Raw genomic sequence first — 21,987 nt, forward strand, 5'->3', positions numbered from 1 at the left:
TACTTAGGATTCTAAAAAATCCGAAGTATCCAAAATGGACCCGGATACCTGAAAAATATGCAAATACCCCAAAAAATAATAAAAGAGATGTGTTTTGTTACTCAATGTGGACCAAAAGTTGTGTGATCATTGTAAGGAGAATCATTTGAAAGTTGGAACCTTTCAGTTCTAAAACTCAAAGTCAAAAGCTTTGTGGTTATGTAACTTCTGTGATAAGCCCGGCCCATTACTTATCTTGGCACCAGAGGAGAGACGGAGATAGAGGCGCTGAAGCAGCAAGTGGTCATATGAAGTGCAAAGAAGATAAGGCTTGGCTGAAACGTTTTCAGAGCTGTAACAATGGCTCTGTCTCATTCCACGGTTGTTTCACATGGTTGTAGTCTTCCTCTGTGTAGATATTCAAAGCTTCATCTTCTGAGCTCACCTTCTTATTTGCCACTTCATTTCAATAAAAACGTAAAGAGATTAGAATCTTTTCATCTTCCACCTCCATCAGCTGCAGCTGCTGCTTCATCCTACTTTCCTATCGACGTTGAGTATCTCAAGCGAGAGTTCTCTGGCCATGGAGCCACTTTCGAGGATATTGGTATATATATTTTCTAACTTTGAATTGTCTGAGCGAATGTGAAGAAGCTTACAGATTTTTATGTGATGATTAGGTGAGACATGTGTTGCCAAACTGAAACTAGACAATGGAAGTTCAGCCAATGTGATGCTGACACGTGGCATGGTGACATCGTACAAAGTCAAAGTCTGGCACGGAGGCAAAGTGGAGCTTCTCCACACATGGGTGGAACAAGAACAAGAACAGGAAGAAGTAGTGATAAGAGGAGGTGTTTCATCAGCATTTAGCTCATCAGATGACACTGAAGAATGGAGTCTCCATGGTATCACTGGAGATTCAGAGAATTGTGTTCAAGTGGAACTGAGAAGAAGTGACAAGAAGATCAAAGAGATTGAGATGAAACAGATTATAACTCTGAGAGGAGACACACTAAGTATTGAGCTTTGTGTGACAAACAAAGGAGTTTCACCAATCAGTATTAAAGGCTGTTCGCTTGTAAGTTATCTGACAGTGAGCACACCAGAAGCTACCTATGCAGTTGGGTTGGAAGGTTCAGATTTTGTGGAGAAGACTCCTTTTCTCCCTCGTTTCGGTTTGGTTCAAGGCGAAGAGGAAGAAGAAGATAAATATGGGTTGAGTGGGGAAGAAGAGAGCAACTACAAACAGTTGAGTGAAGAGATGAGTAGGATTTACACACTTGCTCCAAGTAGCTTCACTATTATCGACAGGGTAATTAATATAACATTACATACTACTTCTTTCAATATAAACTTCATTTCATATATTCTTTGTGGATTTAATGATGTAAATTTCTCAGGGAAGAAGGAACTCAGTGGTAGTGGGAAGAGAAGGGTTTGAGGAAGTGTATATATACAGCCCTGGTTCCAAACTTGAGAGTTACACAAAGTCTGCTTATGTCTGTATTGGACCATCTTCATTGCTAAACCCAATCTCTTTGGATCCTGGCTGTGTTTGGAGAGGTGTGTTGCATATTCACAATCCTAATTCCTGAGGGTTTTCATGAGCTGACTTTATTATAAAAAGTCTGTAAAGAGTATAATCAATTTTTAACAGACTTTCTTAGCAAGAAAACGTGAAAATTAAATTGGACACAACAAAATATTTGGTATTTTCTATTCTTAGCATAATTGGACACAGCAAATGAAAATATAAGCCTACACCCACCCAATTGGCCACTAGAAAAACCATCAAAGAAACAGAAATCCAACTTAGCTTATCTCATGATATTTCTTAAAACAACATTTTGGGATAAGTTTACAAATTTCAGGCAGTTCTACAGAAAAGCATTTAATTCATACCACCCCCAAATAAATAAAATTAACAGATAAAAATAAAGAGAGGAGAATATTAACAACAATTATAGGAGTCTACGACTTTTGATCTTATTCTGTGCTGCAGTAGATTGAGGGAGATTCAGGTGAGTGCCTCTTGAAACCTTCTTTAAAATTTATGCTGTCTTTTTTGATGTGATTCTCTTCATAGCTTCGCTTCTCTTCTTGGCTATATATATATTATTTTTCATGGCATAACCAAGATTCAGTTCCTGTGATGTGCATCTTAGTGGTAGACATTTGTATTACTATTTCCCAACATATGTATGAGTGATTCAAAATTTCACTTTACAAAGCATATTCTCTAGTTCAAAATCAATTACACTTCTGCAAGCTACTAAGAAATCAATTTCCGGCTGAGATGATGATGATTACAACAAAAGTCTCTTGATGGTTTTAAAAAGCAGCTATACCTGCCTTCTCGTCTTGCTACAGGTTCTGTTACTACAAGATACCGAGGACTGGTGGTCAAAATCAGTTTCACAGTTTCCGTCTGACCTATGAAGAACCAAATGAAACTTATAATGCAAGAAACACAGTTGATGATGATGATGATGCTTCTCCTGAGGTACTGCCATTAAGTCAAGTTATGAAACTTAGATATAAGATAAATAAAAAATAAAAAATAAAAATGCAGGACTGGTTATTGCGGTGCATCAGTTTCAATAGAAGTGCCACTTAGTGAGTTGTTTCACAAGGAGTTAGCGAAGAGGTCAGTTGAGCATTTGAAAGACAAGAGACGCAAGCGAGCTCGTGAGGATGACGATGAGAGATTCTTATGATGATATTACAATTTCTCAGCTGGGCAAATGTAGAAAGAAAACTTAAGGAGATGCGTCTGGATCACTTGGAATCAGATGGAGGTGATAAGGATGACAACAGCACTTCAAGGATTTGTCAAGAGCTTTGCTTCTGGTGATGATGAAACTGTAGCACCACAAGAAAATAGAGCCACAGACTGAAGAAGAAACTAGAAGCGAAGCAAAGCAGAGTGTTTGCTCCATGAAGATGGAGAAAAGCAGAGATTCAATGAGAAGGAAGAAGATGAAAGACCGAAACAGAGGAGCCAGCATTGGAGAAGACTTTGGCAACGATTAGAAATTGGATAACCAGAAGAACCCATAATATCCACACTGGAGTTTCTGCTTAAGCTAAATGTATCTGAAAGAAGACGAACAATGTCACATATTTTGCATAATTTTGTGAACTTTAACTAAGCTTTATGATGTTATGTGTTTGTATTTAGTTTAGCATTTGAAATATCCCTCTAATCAAAAAGTGTTAAATGAAGATTTTGTTTTTGTGTATATTGATGAGAGAGACCTTATTTTATACTATAATCTTTCCATTTACCTAAAAAAGGCACTGCTTCGCCTGCCACTTTCAAAATTTCCAAAAAAAAAAAAAAGAAAGAGACCTTTCTCTCAACAGGCTTCAGAAAGACAAAGCACAAACACAAAATCTTTATGCTGCTACACTGACTTCTTATCAAAGCTTGAAGTCTGTGTTCTCTCTTGAAAACAAACATTCATGCACAAGATTCTCTGCGCGTATACTTGTTATTTGCTCTTTAACCTCCTCTGTTTCTTTGTGTGAAGAACTCATGGCTCCCTCTGAGAACACTCGACTTCATAGTCTCACACCTCCACTGTTGGATCAAAACTTGTTCTTCCTCGTCAAGGCCACTCAGCTTCTTGAACAGATGTATAGAATATAGATCAATATGATATGACCAATAATCCAAATTAACAAGTCTGAAACTTGTAAATGATGAATAAACACACAAAATGTAAAACTAATTTTGGAAGGGAGATTATTTGAGCTTGAAATTAATTCACAAGGGAGAGGCAAAACTTGGGAAATAAGGACGGATTACACTGTTAAAGGGACGAGGAGAAGGATAAGAAATGGAAGTAAGGAGGTTTGGGTGTTGAAACTGGAAGAGACAATGGGAAAAGGGAACTGCGAGCATGGCCTCGTTACCCTTCTTGGAAACTGCCTCAAGTCTGAGGTGCGAGGAAGGATGAGGTAAAGATTCTATCCAAATTATCTTGTTCAATGCAAAGGAGAACATGATGTTGCCCATTTTCAATAATGCACCTCCTGTGTTGTGGTTAGTGAGCCTCCAAACGTGTTGCATGCCATCTTTATTTCTCTCTGAAACCCATATCAGACGACGGTCATCATCTATGCAGCCTAAATGCATCTCAACAACAGATGATGAAGGGGATGATGGATTTCGAACGACTCGAAACGTCTCCATGTGAAGATCAAAAGCAACCAGTTTCGTCTTGTCTTGGCAGAACCAATAAAGCCATCCGTTTGCAAAAACTGGTTCTCGGTCCGGCTCTATTCGATGATCAGGACGAGGTGGATTTACCTGCCTCCATTGCTTGGCACCGAAATCAAAAACCTCGCAGGACGAGGTGTTGTTGTCGTTAATGTTATGTAACCAGACTAGTTTGTATCACTTTAATTGGTTTGGTCAAGTCCATAAAGCCATAGAAGCACACAAGACCATCCAGATAAGCGTGAGCTGGCTACATTACCAACGTGATCGAGACCTCTCCCAAGTTCATAGGGGAAAAGCGTAACGTACAGGTATGACTCCTATGAAACCAAATAAAATCTCAAGCAATGAAAGAAGAAAATAAAATGATTCGAACCACCAACCTCGAAGGCATATTCAAATTAGCCGTCTTTGTTAAGACGTTTTGCCCAGTCGACGAGATCTTCCTTGGTCAGATGAACACCCTTCTTCTCTTCCTCCCTTGTGATGAAATCTAAGGTCTCTCCGGTAAAAGGCTTTATCTTCCCGAAAACACAGCTCTTCACAGCAGCAGGAGGAGAACGTACCACAAACGCAGGAGTAGTGATCTTCCTGTTGGGGTTAAACTCAGCAGCATAAGAAGAAAACGGAGCCACCACTGTTCTCATCTCTCTCTTCCAGAGATGATGGAGAGAACCTGATGATGATGCAATACGTCGCAGATTAAACATTTTCCCTCGACAACCCGAGCTTTCGATAAACCCTATCTTCTCTTATTTATACTCTTAATAACTCGGAGAAAAGAAAGAGGGTGTGTAATGATATTTCTGAACCAATTTATTTATCCAAACCGGAATTTATCTAAACGATGAGATCACTGAACCAATATATTCGGTTTACAAAAACAACCGGTCTCAAAATGTTAAACAACCAAAGAGGCTGACAATAAAAAGAAAACCAAAGAAAGGAAGAGATACCGAGACTGGTGGTCAAAATCAGTTTCACAGTTTCTCTCTGTGCTATGAATTAATAAGCTCATGAAACTTGTAGCACAAGAAACACAGTTCATGATAATGCTTCTCCTGAGGTACTGCTCTCTAAGTGAAGTTTTTCAGAAGTTGGGAGCGAAGTTCAAACGCTCTAATTATTCTGCGAACATGCCGCATGTCACTTATTCTTTAATTACAATTTTAAAATATTATTTGAGAACACTAATAGAGCTTCAACCAATGCCGATGCTCTTAGCCTTAGTTCACTCCTCCTACGCGCGCGCCTATTACCATGCTTCGTTTTTAAAAGAAGTGATGAATATGGAGTTTTTGTTAGAGTTAAAAGAAGAGACTAGATGAAGTGAAATTTTCAAGAGGGTCGTCACTTACTGGGCAAGGTGATTAAAAGAAGTGATTACTCACATACGTAGCAGAGAGTAAGAGAAGAATCAAAGTGATTATTTGTTCCTTTCATTGTCTTTTGTTTCTTGTTGAGATTTTAATATGAGAGAGAGAGAGGTAATGATGTTACAAGTTCCGGGGATACTTTATATAGGCATTGGAATTTGGCAGTGTGTTCACATAGTTACATAATATAAAAATGAAATTTCGATGTTTTTAATTAAGTACTAGCTTTTCTAATGAATTTCCAACTATTAAACAAGACAGTAAGGCGTTCATGGAATTAACAAAGGGATAGGAACAAGTTTAGATTATATTATTCCCCTCGAGATAGACCAAGTAGCAGAGACGAACGCCTTGATATACTCTACTAAATTGTTCACTAATTACAGATTCGTACTAAGCCGCGTCTTCGCTCTGTAACTTCACTATGAACTTTCACCAAACAAAGACTGAAAAACCACAAGCAACCAGCAGAGTTCTAACCAAAAGGTAGAAAGTTTCATTACCATAAAACATCACAAAATGATAGTTTTTTTTTGTTTTCCAAAAGGGTAGTAGAGCTTAGAATTCAACCAAAATCCTAGAACCTTTTTTTTATGTACAGACCAAAAGTAAAACAGCTTATGGTTGTTTCATCATCTTCTCTTGCTCCTATGTATTGCTCTGCTATCTTGAGAACCAGGTGGCTAAGCTTCCATGGGATCGTCGAGCATGCTCCCATCACCATCATCATCTCGGGTGCTCTCAGATCCCTGGCTGCTGCTGCTTGACGAAGAAGACCCACCACCACCACCACCACCACCATTTGTCTCATCCTCCGAAGTCGGTAGCTGATACCTACAAACCGGGCAAGAGCTATGAAGCTGAAGCCATGGGAGCAAGCAATCACTGTGAAAGATGTGCTTACAAGGCATCTGTTTCCCCACAGTTCCCATCTCAAAGTCATCCAAACACACACAACACTCCAGCCCCGCCTCTTCCTCTTTGATTTCGACACTAGCCAAAGCCTCAAACGCATCTCTCCTAGCTGGAGGCGTTCCATACCTCCTAGGATCAGTCTCAGTCAAACTCTCAAGCATGGCTTCGAACTCAGGACCGATGAAGTACTCGCTGAGGGAACCAGCAACGGGAGGCAGAGTGTTGGAAACAGCAGAGCTCGGGACAGCCACGATCTGATTGTAGGGGTTGGTGACGATCACGCGTCCTCTCTCTCGATTGTTATCATCAGCAGCAGCAGCAGCAGGGGCAAGTGTTAAGCCAGCATATATTCCCTGAAGCAACTGGTCAATGGAAACGGGACGTCTGCCCCTTCTCCTGAGAATCTCTTGAAGCTGGGAATCCATATCGGCTCCGGGGTGGATCCTTGCGGAATTGTTCATCATTTCCATGAAGATGGGAGTCAAGATGGAATCCATTGGTCTGTGAACGTTGGTGTCCTCTCGTTGTTGCATCTCTTCAAGGAAGCCGCTTTGACAAAAGGGGCATTTGATTCCAGCTTCTTCCGTTGTTAAAGAAGTCACTGTTTGAGAACACGTGTGGCACCAATACGCCGTCGTTTCTTCTTCCATACTGTTGTTCATAGCCAAAAACAAGAAGTCAGCTTTTAAGCAAACAAAACAGCAAATCTCCGGTTGTAAGACAAAGCTAGACAGTCAAAACCCTAGAGGGAGTCAGATAGAACCCATTTCTCAAACTCGAAGATAAATCCGAACTCAACCGAAGGGAGAAACAAGTTCCGAAAGGAAGAGAAACCAAAGATTGTTTTTTTTTTTTCTTTTATTGCAAATCGTGAATCCATCTCTTACAATAAAACAATTCAAGTCCATGGAGATTTATAAATACGAACAACCTAAACTCGAAACGAAAACAACAAAAATGCAGGAAAGTAAGCACCTTTCTTTGTCCTCTTCAACAACAAACGAGAAATAAAGAGAGCTATAAGGAGGAGGAAGAAGTCCTGGGGGGAGTTTAAGGGTTTTGTATGTGGAGGATGATTCTTCTAGATCCTTCCTTCCTTCTGCCTTTTTATTTGTCTCTACTCTCTAACTGTCTCTCGTTAGTTTAATCACCTAACTACAATGAAATCAGCTGATGATCTATATTAATTAATTAGCTAATTAGATCAGCTGATTAAATTAACCGTCCTTTTTTAGCTCGTGGGCTTTTCTTTAAAAGAATACATATTTATTGGTTGGGCTTTTTTACTACACGTTGTCGTTTAATCTTGTTCATCACTCTTTTAAGTCTTAACCAGTTTTCTTCACATACACAATTCGTTGAGTAATTCTTGGGTTCACCCCCTAGGAGGTTCACCAACCAATAGTGTTTGAGTATTTGATATTTGATATCTTTTAGAAAAGGAAACAACATTAAATTTCCAAATAAGATTATCTTTTTAAAATAAAACAATAAAAATACATAAAAATAGTTACAAAAAATAAATAAATAAATATTTTTAAGTCTTTAGCAAAATACTAAACCATATACCCTAAATCTTAAACCCTAAACCCTAAACCTTAAACTTTGGATAAACTCTAAACGTTTGAAAATCTTAAACCCTAAATCATACATTAAAAACTAAATTTTAATAACACTAAACCCTAAATCCTAATCACTAAACCCTAAACCTTTGGATAAACCCTGAACCCTTGGATAAATCATAAACTGTAAATCAAAAATATTTAAAATTAAGCTCTAGAGTTTATGATTTATCCAAGGGTTCAGAGTTTACCCAAGGGTTTAGGGTTTAGTGATTAGGATTTAGGGTTTAGTGTTATTAAAATTTAGTTTTTAATGTATGATTTAGGGTTTAAGATTTTCAAACGTTTAGAGTTTATCCAAAGTTTAAGGTTTAGGGTTTAAGATTTAGGGTATATGGTTTAGTATTTTGTTAAAGACTTAAAAATATTTATTTATTTATTTTTTGTAACTATTTTTATGTATTTTTATTGTTTTATTTTAAAAAGATAATCTTATTTGGAAATTCAATGTTGTTTTCTTTTTTAAAAGATATCAAATATCAAATAATCAAACACTATTGGTTGGTGAACCTAGAGGTTCACCCTAGGGGTGAACCCAAGAATTACTCCAATTCGTTAATGCTTTGATTAGTTGATATGCCTCCTAGCTTGACGCTTTTGTTCCACGCAGCATTTGTGATAATGTCACTTGCCTCTTTTCAAGGAATCGTTCTGTTTATTATCTTGATCAGTGGACTGTATTGTAGGTGGGCATCGACACACACTGACTTAGATTCCAGACTCCTCAATAGCAGTCACATCTTTGCCCTTTCAGGTGGGGATTTGAACAAGTGTGCATGTGATTATGAAATACGTATATTATTATATCATATTCACTTATTTGTTTGTTTTTGTCTTCATCGAAAAGGTTTGTAAGCACTTGTTATAATTGAGAACGTTCAAGAGAAAAAAAGTGAAGTGTAGTGTTTTTTTTTTTTTTACTTTTACCGTTACTGTTTAGTCATTCATCTATATCATGCACATACATACACAAATGATGGGCCCCATGAGAAATGTATTTATTGTTACAGAGTCTTAATTACGAAGGGTCGTATATGTCTTGCGAGTTGCGACCCATTACCCATCACTACCTACTTAACTTCCCGAGTCCCGACCTACAAACCAGCCACCAGTGAAAATGAGAAAGCAGAGGTGAACTATAGAGTTTAGACATGTATTTATTGTTTTTCAGAAGCAAGATTTAGACTTATGTGGTATAGGATGAGGTCTGAGAGTGAGAAAGGAGAGGTGAAGTGGGATGGGACGTGCCAAAGCATCCTATGTTTAGGTCTCTTCTAGAAGCAGAGGCTGCGGCAATATTATTGTTGAGACAATTTTGATAATGAGAAAGAAAAGTTTGAAAATGAATCCAAAATGCTAATCAAGGTGTTAGAGTATCCTCAAGAAGAGCCAAAACTACATATACATTCACAGTGGAGGTGCTGGTACTACAAGAAGATGATTCCAACCTACTTTTATTTCTTTGGAGGATGACAAGCTAACTAATGTGTGCTGATGCAATCGCTAATTAAGCTATATCCTTTTGTATGTACCAACTTATCTTGTATAATACTCACTTGGCTAAAGCCAATCGTAGACATGCATGGATTAACAAACTCTTTGTATTAGATATTAATATTATGGGGTTTTTAATAACATCCCTAACTTTTTTCTTAATGAAATATACATATTAGTTTGAACCAAAACACTGGATAACTAATATGTTTTATTTAATTAAAAAAACTGATGATCTTTAAGCAATTGTAGAGTGTTTTCACCTCGCTGCTGAATTTGAATTCTAAATCTGTAACTGGAAAGAAAAAATCGTCATAGAAAAAAAAGCATTTGGGGGGGGGGGGATTAAAATGTCACAAACTGTCTTTTTTTTTTAATTTTTAGGAAAGTTGACACTCAATATATACATAACATATAGTATATCCTCTCATGAAAAGTTAATTGACATTACGTAATATCGAATACTTACTTTATTGAGAAAGCATATTGTATAGTACGTTGCATAGATACTTGGATCACCCTTTTGTTCATCCATTGGTCTATGTTGGCGTTTTTCTCCAAAACATGATAATATTGTTTTAAGGTCAGCTCTTCTTTCTAGTTTAGTTTTTTTTTCCTGGTTAAAAAAATACTGTGGTTTATATAGCTAATGAAAATTCAATAGATTGTACGAAAGAGGCATTTTTAACAAAAACAAATTTTAACAAAGAAAAACAAGAAAAGAAAGAGACGTTGAAGAGACTTTTACTCTAACCATAGACGATAACAAGTGAGATTGCGTTGTCCATTGATGGATCCATCGTGGCAGGTGGCAGGTGGCCTCTTTCATCGCATTTATACTTTTTATGCTGCAAAGTATTCAATTATTTGGGTTAGATTAGAAGTTTAAAACATGTTGTTGTGGTATCACTTGATTGCGCAGATAATTTTTTACTAGCTCATAGCACATTCTTTTTATTTGAATTAAATAGCACTTAAGGTTTTTTCTAATTATTAGAGCTTATAACATTTAAATAGTTTAACCTATAGAACTAATTACGTTTTGGATAAAAATGTAAATCAATGCCAATGAAAATAAAAACAAATAGCATAATTGATAATACTGAGAATTATATTTTCCTAAATATATCATTGCATGTTAAAAAACTATCAAGAAAAGTATAGTATAATTTGGAAGCGGAATTCCAAAAAACAGAGAACATGCTAACTCTAAACTTATTATAATGTTTGTAAAAAGGTATAAGACAAACTACGATTATCATCATGAAATGTTATGCTTCATGTTGTTGTCACATGGGAGTTTCATCAGTAGTGTTCTATTTGATTGATTCTTTTGTATAAGACAACAAAGTAAGAAAAATTAAAAAAAAATTAGAATGAACTATATCACTCGCTTTTCTATTCCTTTGCTGTTGTTCAATTATATGAACTATTCTGAAATTACATTTTGATGGTGATGAAACAATACTAATAGAAGAAACTATGTATTATGTTACATTTCATCTATAGATATTAGTTTCAATGAATTTTATTCAACAAAAATGAGAGATTATAAGCTAATAATAATTATCCACACTAGCATTTTTACTGAAGAAATCATATTGCTGGCAATGAGCCAATTAGCACATATATTTATTAGCCAATTAGCACACATATTTTGTGGTCAACAATTGTTTTCTCTGTTACACTGAATGTAATCAGAATCCATATCATATATTTTACTAATAATTTATGTAAATCATAATATAAACTAATAATTGATATTTGTTATTAATAGCGTATCTTATAAAAAGCTAATATCTTACGTGGATAATCGATATTTGTTATTGATAATATATTCTATTAAAAATATTAAAAGGAAACTATTTTAAAAATGATTAGTTTCGGTATTAGTCATATATTATTACTAATTGGTTATTTATAAAAATCTAGACTGTGACTTTAAATTTGTTTATACAAATTAAAACAAAACTCTAAAATAAGCTCTACATTAATTATTTTGGAAAGCGAAGAAAATAAAGCTCTAAATATTGACAATTCTGATGAACTCATCTACAGCCGTTAAGCCTGATTAAGATTTAAAAAATCACCAATGACAGTCAAAGTAGCATCATTTTCATCACTATTGCTCAAGTTAACAAAGGTGAATAGTAATTAGTTTCTTCTAATAATAGTTAATTTGAATAATTATTTTTTTCCATTTGGTGATACTGACAAATGTTAATATTCATTTACAATGTATATATATATATGTCACCTGCATAGATTTTGATAATGAAAGAACATTCTCTCCAAGTTTTCTTGTCCTCTAAAAAGTAAAAGATAATCCCTAGATTTTCGCCATTGATGAGCTCTGACACCTGCAGTCTCACTACTTCCTCCTCTGTTTCCTCTGTTGAAGATCAAGAGTTGGTTTAATGGAGATGAGAAGATCGAAACCGGTTAAGAATCTACCGGAGACAATCCATTCATTGCTGGGTACGAAGTCTCATTTGACTTCAGCTTGGGTCAAATCTGTCTGCAACATCGTCAAGAACGTTTCTTCCTCTGAGATTGCTTCGACGTCGAAGGAAGAAGATGACTCTGCTTTCATCCAAGTACAGAGCATCAGAGGTCTTCTCTCGGATTCCTTTTCTTTTTTAGATTTTTTTTTCTTTCTTTGGAGTTTTGTTCTTCAATTTATTTTATTTTCTTCTGAATAAATTTCTTGTTTTCTTGTGAGAAATTAAAATCCTTTGGTGAAGATCACCTACTACATGCAAGGAATATTAACCGTTAGATTAGCTGTTCTCATACTGTATTAGAGTTACGTGGCAATCATCCAACGGCTTTTTGATTATTCGTCCGCACAAAATTTTACAAGATGAATGGGTCCAATATTCTAGAGAGTCAAGAGTTCAATCGCATAATAATCATAGTCAAGAAAGATTTGCCAAACCATAGTTTATTATATAGAATTAAATGTGAGAATATATGTTTTATTCAGATAATATTATATCATCAAGTTCTCTGTTTTATTTTTGGTTACAGATCAACTCTCTGCGTTAACAGTTGAAGCAAATGAGCAGAACAAACGAAGAAGACAGATTCTTAACGAGTTTTTGGACCTTAAAGGGAACATTCGAGTGTTTTGCCGAGTCAAACCCTTAGAATCCAAAAACTTGAGAGCACCGGTTGCTTCAGATACAAGAAACGTGATCATCAAGTTAACAGAAAGCAAGAGGAAAACCTACAACTTCGACAGAGTTTTCCAACCTGATTCATCGCAAGGTTAGGTGGCTTTCATCTTCTTTGAGAATTTTCCACTATGACTTCACTTACACGGCTTCTGTTGATGATACTTTTCAAAATGTGCAGATGATGTTTTCTTAGAGATTGAACCGGTTATCAAATCGGTTATCGATGGCTATAACGCTTGCATTTTTGCTTATGGACAAACTGGTACTGGAAAAACATTTACAATGGTAAGAAGCAAGAAGCATCTCTCTTTGCTTTCATTTGCCGTTTCTGAATCTCTTTAAGTTGATATATAATTTTGCAGGAGGGTCTTCCAGAATCACCAGGTGTCGTTCCTCGAGCAATCAAGGGGTTGTTCAAACAAGTGGAGCAAAGCAATCATAAGTTTGTAATCAAGTTTAGTATGCTTGAGATTTACATGGGGAATCTCAGAGACTTGCTTGTTTCTCAAGGAACTAAACCCATTAGTCCAATACCTCCAAGGTAATAATAATAACATGAATCTTTACTGAGGAATTGGATTTGGACTCTATAACTGAGTGAGTTTTGTTTCTCTGTTTTAAGTCTTCTGATTCACACAGACGCAAAGGGAGAGATAGATATCGAGCACTTGGTGACTCTTAAAGTGAATGACTTTGATGAAGTCTTCAAGTTATACAAAGTAGGTTGTCGATATAGAGCAACTGCCTCCACTAACTCTAACTCTGCATCCAGCAGATCACACTGGTAAGAAACTGTATTTTTTGTTATTTCTATATATTTATGTTACACATTATGTTGTCTGATCTTGGATCATGAAAACAGTATGATCCGAGTATCGATAACTTGTGCTGGAGCTCCGGAGAGACGGCGTGAAACAAACAAGATATGGCTAGTGGATCTTGGAGGAAGCGAGCGCGTGTTGAAAACAAAAGCCACTGGTCGCCGTTTTGATGAAGGCAAAGCCATTAATCTCTCTTTATCTGCTTTAGGAGATGTCATCAACTCTCTTCAGCGCAAGAACCCTCACATTCCTTACAGGAACAGCAAGCTCACACAAGTTCTCAAAGACTCTCTCGGTAACTAACATCTTCCACAAATCTCTTGATATTAACTTAAAATGTTTTCTTCACTTCGGTTCTTGGTTTTTTCAGGGCAAGACTCTAAGACATTGATGCTTGTTCATGTCAGCCGGAAAGAAGATGATCTTTGCGAAACCATATGTTCTTTAAATTTCGCAACTAGGGCAAAGAACATCCACTTAGGTCAGGACGAATCAAAGGTACATAACTTGCATAACACGTCAACTAGCTTTATAGTGTTAAAACACTTTCTGATGTGTTAAAGACTCTTCATAGGAAGAACAAGAGAAAAAGGAGGCAGTGATGATGAATCTACAGAAGATGATGGAAAAGATCGAGCAAGAACGTGAGACAACGTTGAAAGAGATCAGATCTTTAAACGAGACATTAGAGAAACTCACTAGTAAGCCTCATGTTACTGAAGAAGCAGAAGTGGATGAGATAAGAGAAGAGGTTCAAGTTACACCAAAGTTAAAGAGAAACAAATCAAGACGTGCTTCAGATGTGTTTCCTAGCTTCATGAGACCAACAGCTAGTAGTAGCAGCAGAAGGCTATCAGGAACATATTTTAGCGTGATCTCTCATGGTCCTGGCCTCAAGTCTAGAAGGAACTCAATGATCTCTGTCCGAGCTGAATCCGCGTGTCTTCCCATGAAGAAGAACGGGTATGATTCCGTGTGTGACTCATCAGAGAGAAGCGTCTCGAAGTCTACTTGTGTCATGCGTGCAGATGATGCAGCAACGGTTGATAGTCAGGACATATCTGAATGTGATATTAAGTTGGTCGTGTCTGAGCACAAGCCAAAGGTACAGCATCTGGGCCACGGATCTGCTAAGAAACCTAGTTCTTCAAAGATTGTTGGAACAGAGTTTTCTAGGGTTAACAGTTGGCTTCATTCGCAATCCGCAAACAGGAGTTACTTGCTTGACAAGAAACAGCTTCCAGCGACGCCTTCCCCGGTTAAAGCACGAAGTCTAAGCAGAAACAGATCGTTGGAAAACTCATCTGCGAAACTGGAAGATATAGAAGAGTCCAGAACAGAGGAGACAGTGATTAAACCTACACCGATGCTTAAAGATCTGTTTGAGCTGCAATGTCTCTGTTCTTCCGAAACAGAGGATCAGATTCTGTCCAAATACCCTAATCCTGACAACGACGGTGACAATAATGTATGGGAGCAAGGTTCACTTAAGCCAAGATCTCAGAGAGGTTTGGCTTTCCCGGAGGATATAGCTCCACCATTGCGTAGGCAACAAGTAATATTGGGCGAGAGAGGTAAACTTATTTGGATTCACTTTTGTACAAACGCAAACGCTTTTGTGTCCCTTTATTTTGTTTCTGAGATATTCTGTTTTTGGTTGCAGGAAGAGCTCAAACGTTTATGCAGAAGCTTCATGCATTATGCTTATGCATAGTCATGGCACTAGGGTTTATTGATGTGGGGTATGGTAATGACTTCTTCAATGGGTTAACGAAGTAAAGACAAAGAACTGCAGGCTGTCTTGATCCCCAAGCAAATGATGCAAGTTTAGCTTTCTCAATAGAGTTTTAAGTATGTATTATTTTGTGAATAACCTGTCAATGATTTTGAGTAAAAGAAAATCAGAAAAGCCTGTCATGTCTTGTTTTCTGGGGTAATGTCAAAAGGTTATATGGCTTTTATAGAAATTTTGGTCTCCTTGAGTCAATTTTCAGAGATGTTCATTATGTAGGAATCTAGTTGGCTTGTCTTTTTTTTTTTTTTTTGTTATGGTCGAACCATTAGAACAAACTCTCTGTTTCAGATGATGTCAGAATTGATTTAGTCCCTCTCATAAGGTTATTGATCAAAAAGTGGTGGTCACTTTATTTGGATCAAATGTGGTGGTCAATTTTCATTTGCTATTCTTCAGTTTTGTTTCAATCCAAGCCTCACTGAACAATAGTTTCTTGTGTGAGCTAAAGAAGCAAAACTTGATCTGCAATTGTGGTTAATGATAGTGTATGAAAGAAGTTGCACTGTAGTAAGTATACATGTGTTCCACTTTCGCTCAATTTTCTTGTTGGTGACCCCTAAAATACCTATTGAGTTTTCTCACATTAAATAAAAGGGCAATTGTCAATAATAGCACCTTTTGAAGTTTATGTCTCAAAAATAGCACTAGAAGGAGAAAGTCACAAAAATGACATTCATTAAAGGGTAAAATATCCCTAATACCATTGGTTTAAAATTAAATAAACAAACAAAAATAAATTAAAAAAATAAAAATAAAAATAAAAAAGAAATTTTTTTATAGTTTCAGATTATATGTTTTCAGATTCGAAATTTTTATAATTTTTTTTAAAAAAAAAATTTTGAAATTTTTTTTTATTTTTTTTTTGAAATTTTCTTTTTATAGTTTAAAAATAATTTTTGAAACTGTATTAAAAAAATTTATTTTTTATTTTAGTATTTATTTTTTATAAAATTTTAAACTCTAATGCCAAAACCCCACCCCCTTAACTCTAAACCCTAAGGTTTGGATTAATTAACCCAAAGGATATAAGTGTATATTTACCTCTTTAATGAAACCTATTTTTGTGACTTTGAGCCTTGAGTGCTACTTTGGGAACAAAAACTTGGTTTGGTGCTATCCTAGTCTTTTTTTTTTTAAATAAAATTGTATTAACTATTTCAGCTGGACATATTGAATTGTATCCACAACATCGCATCAGATCACAATTAAATTAATTCATACTAGACCATGCGCTGCACAACAACGGACTCATCAAGACTCTGAAATTAACAAAAATCCCAAAAGAATATGGGAAGAAACAAATTCTAGAAAAATGGTAAACCCAAAATAGATGGAATCGTAGAGGTCAAAACTGAATAGTCCTAATATGGACGACAGGGAGAGCGTAAGGAGAGGACCTAAAGACACGAGAAAACGAGAAACTGAATTTAAATGAACTATAAAAACGTCATTTAACAATTGAAGAACAAAAAAATCAAAAAAACAAACCCTAAACCCAACATACACTAACCCATTCGTTTTCTAACACTTGAAAACAAAAATATCATAAACTTTGTTAATCATATAAGGTTCATTATTAATGAAGGGTGGGGTTAAACTATGGGCACTGTGCCTATGTCTGGCGATGACGACCGTCGTGATGGTCCAAGCGGAGGATCCTTACTTTCACCACGTGTGGAACGTGACGTACGGAACCGCATCTCCTCTCGGTGTTCCACAACAAGTCATTCTCATCAACGGTCAATTCCCTGGTCCTAACCTCAACTCAACTTCTAACAACAACATCATCGTTAATGTCTTCAACAACCTAGACGAGCCTTTCCTCCTTACTTGGTACGTTTATTCATAATAGATAGACCGTGATCTTCAGTTTCCTACCATTTTTTCGTATAATACCACTAGATAGAGAATAGAGATGTCCATTTAGATAATTCGCTTTGATTATTTCCTTATAAGAAAATAAATATTTAATGAGTTTGAATAAACAAATCGAATTTTAGATAAATGATTGAATATGATTCTCTTTAAACAATTATAAAACAATGATGGTTTGTTGTTCCTAATTACACTTTCAGCATGTCAAAATATACATTAAATTTACTTTTTAAATGGTGAAAAGATAGAATAAGTTTTTAAAATGTGCAAAATTTTATACTATTCACCACCAGTAATTTAGCTCGTTTTGATTCAAAGTTCTAATGCTGCCAATAGAGAGCTTACAAATCAGGTTTTACTTGGAAACAAATTATGTATAGGAATGGAATCCAGCATAGGAAGAACTCATGGCAAGCAGGGACTGCCGGAACAATGTGTCCCATCCCACCGGGTACTAACTTCACATATCATTTCCAGCCAAAGGATCAGATCGGTAGCTACTTCTACTACCCTACCACGGCAATGCATCGTGCCGCGGGTGCCTTTGGTGGCCTCCGTGTGAACAGCCGTCTTCTTATCCCGGTCCCATATGCTGACCCTGAAGATGACTACACTGTCCTTATCAACGATTGGTACACCGAAAGCCACACTCAGCTCAAGAATTTCCTAGACAGTGGCCGTACTATTGGCCGTCCAGACGGCATTCTCATCAATGGTAAGGCAGGAAAAGGCGACGGCTCTGACCAGCCTCTTTTCACACTGAAGCAAGGGAAAACCTACAGAATTCGGATTTGTAACGTGGGTCTCAAGGCATCTCTCAACTTTAGGATTCAGAACCACAAGATGAAGCTTGTTGAGATGGAAGGCTCACACGTTCTCCAAAATGATTATGACTCACTTGACGTTCACGTTGGTCAATGCTTTGGCGTGATCCTTACGGCCAACCAAGAACCTAAAGATTACTACATCGTAGCTTCCACAAGGTTCTTGAAAAACGCTTTGACTACCACAGGGCTTCTCCGCTACGAGGGAGGCAAAGGTCTTGCCTCTTCTCAGCTACCAGCGGCTCCCGTTGGCTGGGCTTGGTCTTTGAACCAGTTCCGCTCTTTCAGGTGGAACTTGACAGCCAGCGCAGCTAGACCTAACCCACAAGGCTCTTACCATTACGGAAAGATTAACATCACTCGCACCATTAAGCTTGTGAACACTCAGGGCAAGGTCGACAGCAAGCTCAGATACGCTTTGAACGGAGTCTCGCACATAGACCTCGAGACCCCCTTGAAGCTCGCTGAGTACTTTGGTGTTACCGATAAAGTTTTCAAGTACGACAGCATTTCCGACAACCCTACCTCGGATCAGATCAAGAACATAAAGATAGAACCCAATGTTCTCAACATCACTCACCGCAACTTCATCGAAGTCGTATTCGAGAACCACGAGAGGAGTGTCCAGTCTTGGCATTTGGATGGCTACTCCTTCTTCGCTGTAGCGTAAGTGACACTCTACATCTTTTTCTTGAACTACACGTAAACAAATTACAAACCCTAAATTTAGATCAATTTTCACACCCTAATATCATTTTCTTTCATTGAACAAAAAGGGTTGAGCCAGGAACATGGACACCAGAGAAGAGGAAGAACTACAACCTTCTAGACGCAGTGAGCAGACACACAATCCAAGTCTACCCCAAGTGTTGGGCTGCAATATTGCTCACATTCGATAATTGTGGGATGTGGAACATTAGGTCGGAGAATTCTGAGAGACGGTACTTGGGACAGCAACTCTACGCAAGCGTCTTGTCGCCGGAAAAATCCCTCCGGGACGAATACAACATGCCGGAGTCAAGTCTCCAATGTGGTCTGGTCAAGGACAAACCTAAGATCAACCCCTATGCTGGAGCCTAATTTTTTTCTTTAATTAATACTTTTATTTAACAAACAAAAAGAGTTTGGCTTTTCTGTTGTTGAAGTCAGTTTCGAACCCGAACGGATTAACTTTTTTAAAAAATGTTTTTGGGGTCTTTTAATTATTAATTCAAGTTATTAATCTGACTCAAACATATGCTATTCATATATATACAATAATGTATGTATGTTTATCCCTTCAGTTTGTCGTGGTCTTCTTCTATACACGATGAATTAATTAGACTTTGACAATTAAATTAATTTATTTTGGCGTTTTCTATTTGTTTTTTCAATTTAATCGTATTCAACTTAAGCTTATTAATTAACTAATGAAATGAGCATAAAATGATATATGTTTTTTTTTATCATAAAAAAATGATATATGTTTTGGTACCTAGCTGATGATAAGTATATTATTTGATAATACATTACCGCAATGTTTTTCTTTTCTTCACCAAAGTAACTACTAATATTGAGTTCATTAAAATTTACGTTATAATCAAAGGAAATTTAAAATGTGCTTATATTTTTGTCAAAAATATGCTTATATATATAATTATCGCAATTATACTAGTACTTGATAGATAAAATTTGTCACTTCAGTACAAGATAGGGTGATCACATAACAGATAAAAAAAATAACGTGAAAATAATGTTTTGTACTGAAAATCACTATAAAAAAATTTACAAGTTTTTTTGGTAATAATTATTTACAAGTTTGTAATAGTGATATATCTATATATATATATATATATATATATATATAATTATGTTTTGTAGTAAGTGAATGATCACGTTAGGACAGGCCACGTAGTATCGAACTATCGATATCGGGCCGGAATCAATAGGGCTGTCACTAGGCCTAGAGTATCATCACAAAATATCATAATCACCGCACAATATTCAATCATATACAGAAGTTGCATGGGATCGTCGTGTATGAAAAATAAATGGATTGAAATACAATAGCGTGATCCGGATTGTAAAAAGAAAACATCAAATAATTTGTCGGGAAATTATATATATATATGTGAAAATAGCCAAATAGATTAGGGACATTGATATCACAGGCTTGAGAGTGGAGCTGACAAGGATCTTGACGTGAACGTGCATGTGCAGCACAGGTGAAGTGAAACGGTAAAAAAAGATTTTTTTGATTTCTTATTTACTATTTCCACTGCTCTATTTGATCTTCAAGTTCAACCATGAATATATACATAACTAGCCTGTATAGCTAATGTAATGGTTAGGGATGGTTTGTTGATCAGAAAGAAATTAAACTATTATTATCTTCTAAAATGCATAAAATCTAATTGTTAAGTCTAAAATAAACTGTAATTAATTAGGAACAGAAAGAATGTTCGTACGAGTTATATTAATTATAGAAATGGCAGTGGAGATTAGGAAGGAAATGTCTCATTCCAATATGTCCCATCCAACGTGGCAGCGAAAGAAACACAAAATAAATAATTTGATAAACTGAAAGAAAAATATCAAAGTGAGAAAAAGGCAAAAGTGTCAGCCTTTCGTCCAATCTTTTGGGTTAAACTTCCTGCCTTCTCCCCTCCCTCATTTATTTCATTGCGTGCTTCTTCTCATTTCTTATTTATTTTTATTTATTTATTTGTTTATTTATTTATTTTTACATTACTTTCAATTGAAGTATTATTGTTTGATTAATCAATAGTCTTTTTATTTTGGGTTAATCATAGTGTTAGTGTAAAAGCATCTTTAGTGAGAATTCTAAGCGAAAATTTCTCAAATGTATGTCTAGAATTCTATTATGGGTATCCCAAATCCATTAAGAATCTCAAATCCATGAAGTTTTTTAGTTCAATATTTGAGATTTGGAATTTTGAAATGGGGTCTTATGGATTTTGGATACAAAAAGCATTATTTTATTATTTATATACTTTATTGTTTTTTTTTAAGAAACTTTGTGAAAACTTATTAATTTTTTTATTAATAATGCTCTGAGTAATACTATGAACTTTGATATTTTCTGGTTATTCCTATATTGTAAAGCTGGTATATATATATCTCTGTGTTGGTGTTATCTCGTACAGCGTACTTATTTATGGTCGGATTTATAGAAAGCAGAAGAAGTTTCAGTCACTAGAACTTCAAATACCATCTAAAAATCTTTTTTAAGAAATTGAAATTCTGATATTTTAATAATTTTCTGGCGGGTAAAATAGTCGAATATATATTAAACAAATACTATCTATTGATGAGATCAAATTGATTTACGTGGATGATTGAATGTAATGTTTAGTCAAAACATATATATATCATAATAATTGAAAAGACTTGTCATAAGGAAGTATCTAATAATATTTTTAGTGCAAACAAATACGTATGGGATCGCTATGTGTTATCCAGATAAAAAGCACATCCATCTCATTTGTCCTTATTGACGACTGCTCTTCTTCTACCAGCTCCTAATTGTTATTAATTTAATGTAGAAGCTGTTTATATTTATTACTTATGTTTTTTTTGAGCTTTGTATTGAGCTGATTTGAATAAACTTGAGATTTCACATCCTTTTAGAATAACTTTTCCATTTCAAACATGAAAATGGTATTATTATGGTTTGTTTTTGTGTAACTGGTGTTATATTATTTGTTCAAAGTCAATAATGTGTTTGAATGAATTATAAACGAAGAGTGAATAAAATAAATAAATAAAAAGGGTTAAAGCAAAAGGAATGAACCATTCAAGAACACTATCATGCATACACCAAACGGTAAAACAGTTTAAATCGTGAACTTTGAAAGCATCTTTCTCCTCGGTGGAATT

The 21,987-nt window shown here is 35.8% G+C and overlaps 4 protein-coding genes across 4 annotated transcripts; 3 read left to right on the forward strand and 1 right to left on the reverse strand.

Annotated features, from left to right (window-relative positions):
• Positions 1-94: 94 nt before the first annotated feature.
• On the forward strand, positions 95-3,267 carry LOC106345772 (protein NDH-DEPENDENT CYCLIC ELECTRON FLOW 5). Its single transcript, XM_013784953.3, has 5 exons — positions 95-586; positions 660-1,294; positions 1,383-1,545; positions 2,353-2,485; positions 2,555-3,267. Exons 1-4 carry the CDS (start codon positions 340-342, stop codon positions 2,412-2,414), a joined length of 1,107 nt encoding a protein of 368 aa, XP_013640407.2. The 5' UTR covers positions 95-339; the 3' UTR covers positions 2,415-2,485; positions 2,555-3,267.
• A 2,758-nt stretch (positions 3,268-6,025) lies between these two features.
• Positions 6,026-7,662, reverse strand: LOC106345773 (E3 ubiquitin-protein ligase SIRP1). Its single transcript, XM_048781724.1, has 3 exons — positions 7,474-7,662; positions 6,488-7,149; positions 6,026-6,417 (listed from the first exon to the last, which is right to left on the reverse strand). Exons 2-3 carry the CDS (start codon positions 7,146-7,148, stop codon positions 6,161-6,163), a joined length of 918 nt encoding a protein of 305 aa, XP_048637681.1. The 5' UTR covers position 7,149; positions 7,474-7,662; the 3' UTR covers positions 6,026-6,160.
• A 4,131-nt stretch (positions 7,663-11,793) lies between these two features.
• LOC106345774 (kinesin-like protein KIN-14T) lies at positions 11,794-15,601 on the forward strand. Its single transcript, XM_013784955.3, has 9 exons — positions 11,794-12,227; positions 12,645-12,884; positions 12,972-13,078; positions 13,156-13,334; positions 13,416-13,577; positions 13,656-13,909; positions 13,985-14,112; positions 14,189-15,188; positions 15,278-15,601. The coding sequence occupies exons 1-9, from the start codon at positions 12,032-12,034 to the stop codon at positions 15,391-15,393; spliced, it is 2,382 nt and encodes a 793-aa protein (XP_013640409.1). The 5' UTR covers positions 11,794-12,031; the 3' UTR covers positions 15,394-15,601.
• A 1,255-nt stretch (positions 15,602-16,856) lies between these two features.
• Positions 16,857-21,459, forward strand: LOC111216205 (L-ascorbate oxidase homolog). The gene is made up of 3 exons (XM_022720458.2): positions 16,857-17,242; positions 17,665-18,774; positions 18,885-21,459. Exons 1-3 carry the CDS (start codon positions 16,989-16,991, stop codon positions 19,186-19,188), a joined length of 1,668 nt encoding a protein of 555 aa, XP_022576179.1. The 5' UTR covers positions 16,857-16,988; the 3' UTR covers positions 19,189-21,459.
• The last annotated feature ends 528 nt before the right edge of the window (positions 21,460-21,987 follow it).

The sequence above is a fragment of the Brassica napus genome, chromosome A6, assembly GCF_020379485.1.
Source record: "Brassica napus cultivar Da-Ae chromosome A6, Da-Ae, whole genome shotgun sequence".
Classification (NCBI taxonomy): domain Eukaryota; kingdom Viridiplantae; phylum Streptophyta; class Magnoliopsida; order Brassicales; family Brassicaceae; genus Brassica; species Brassica napus.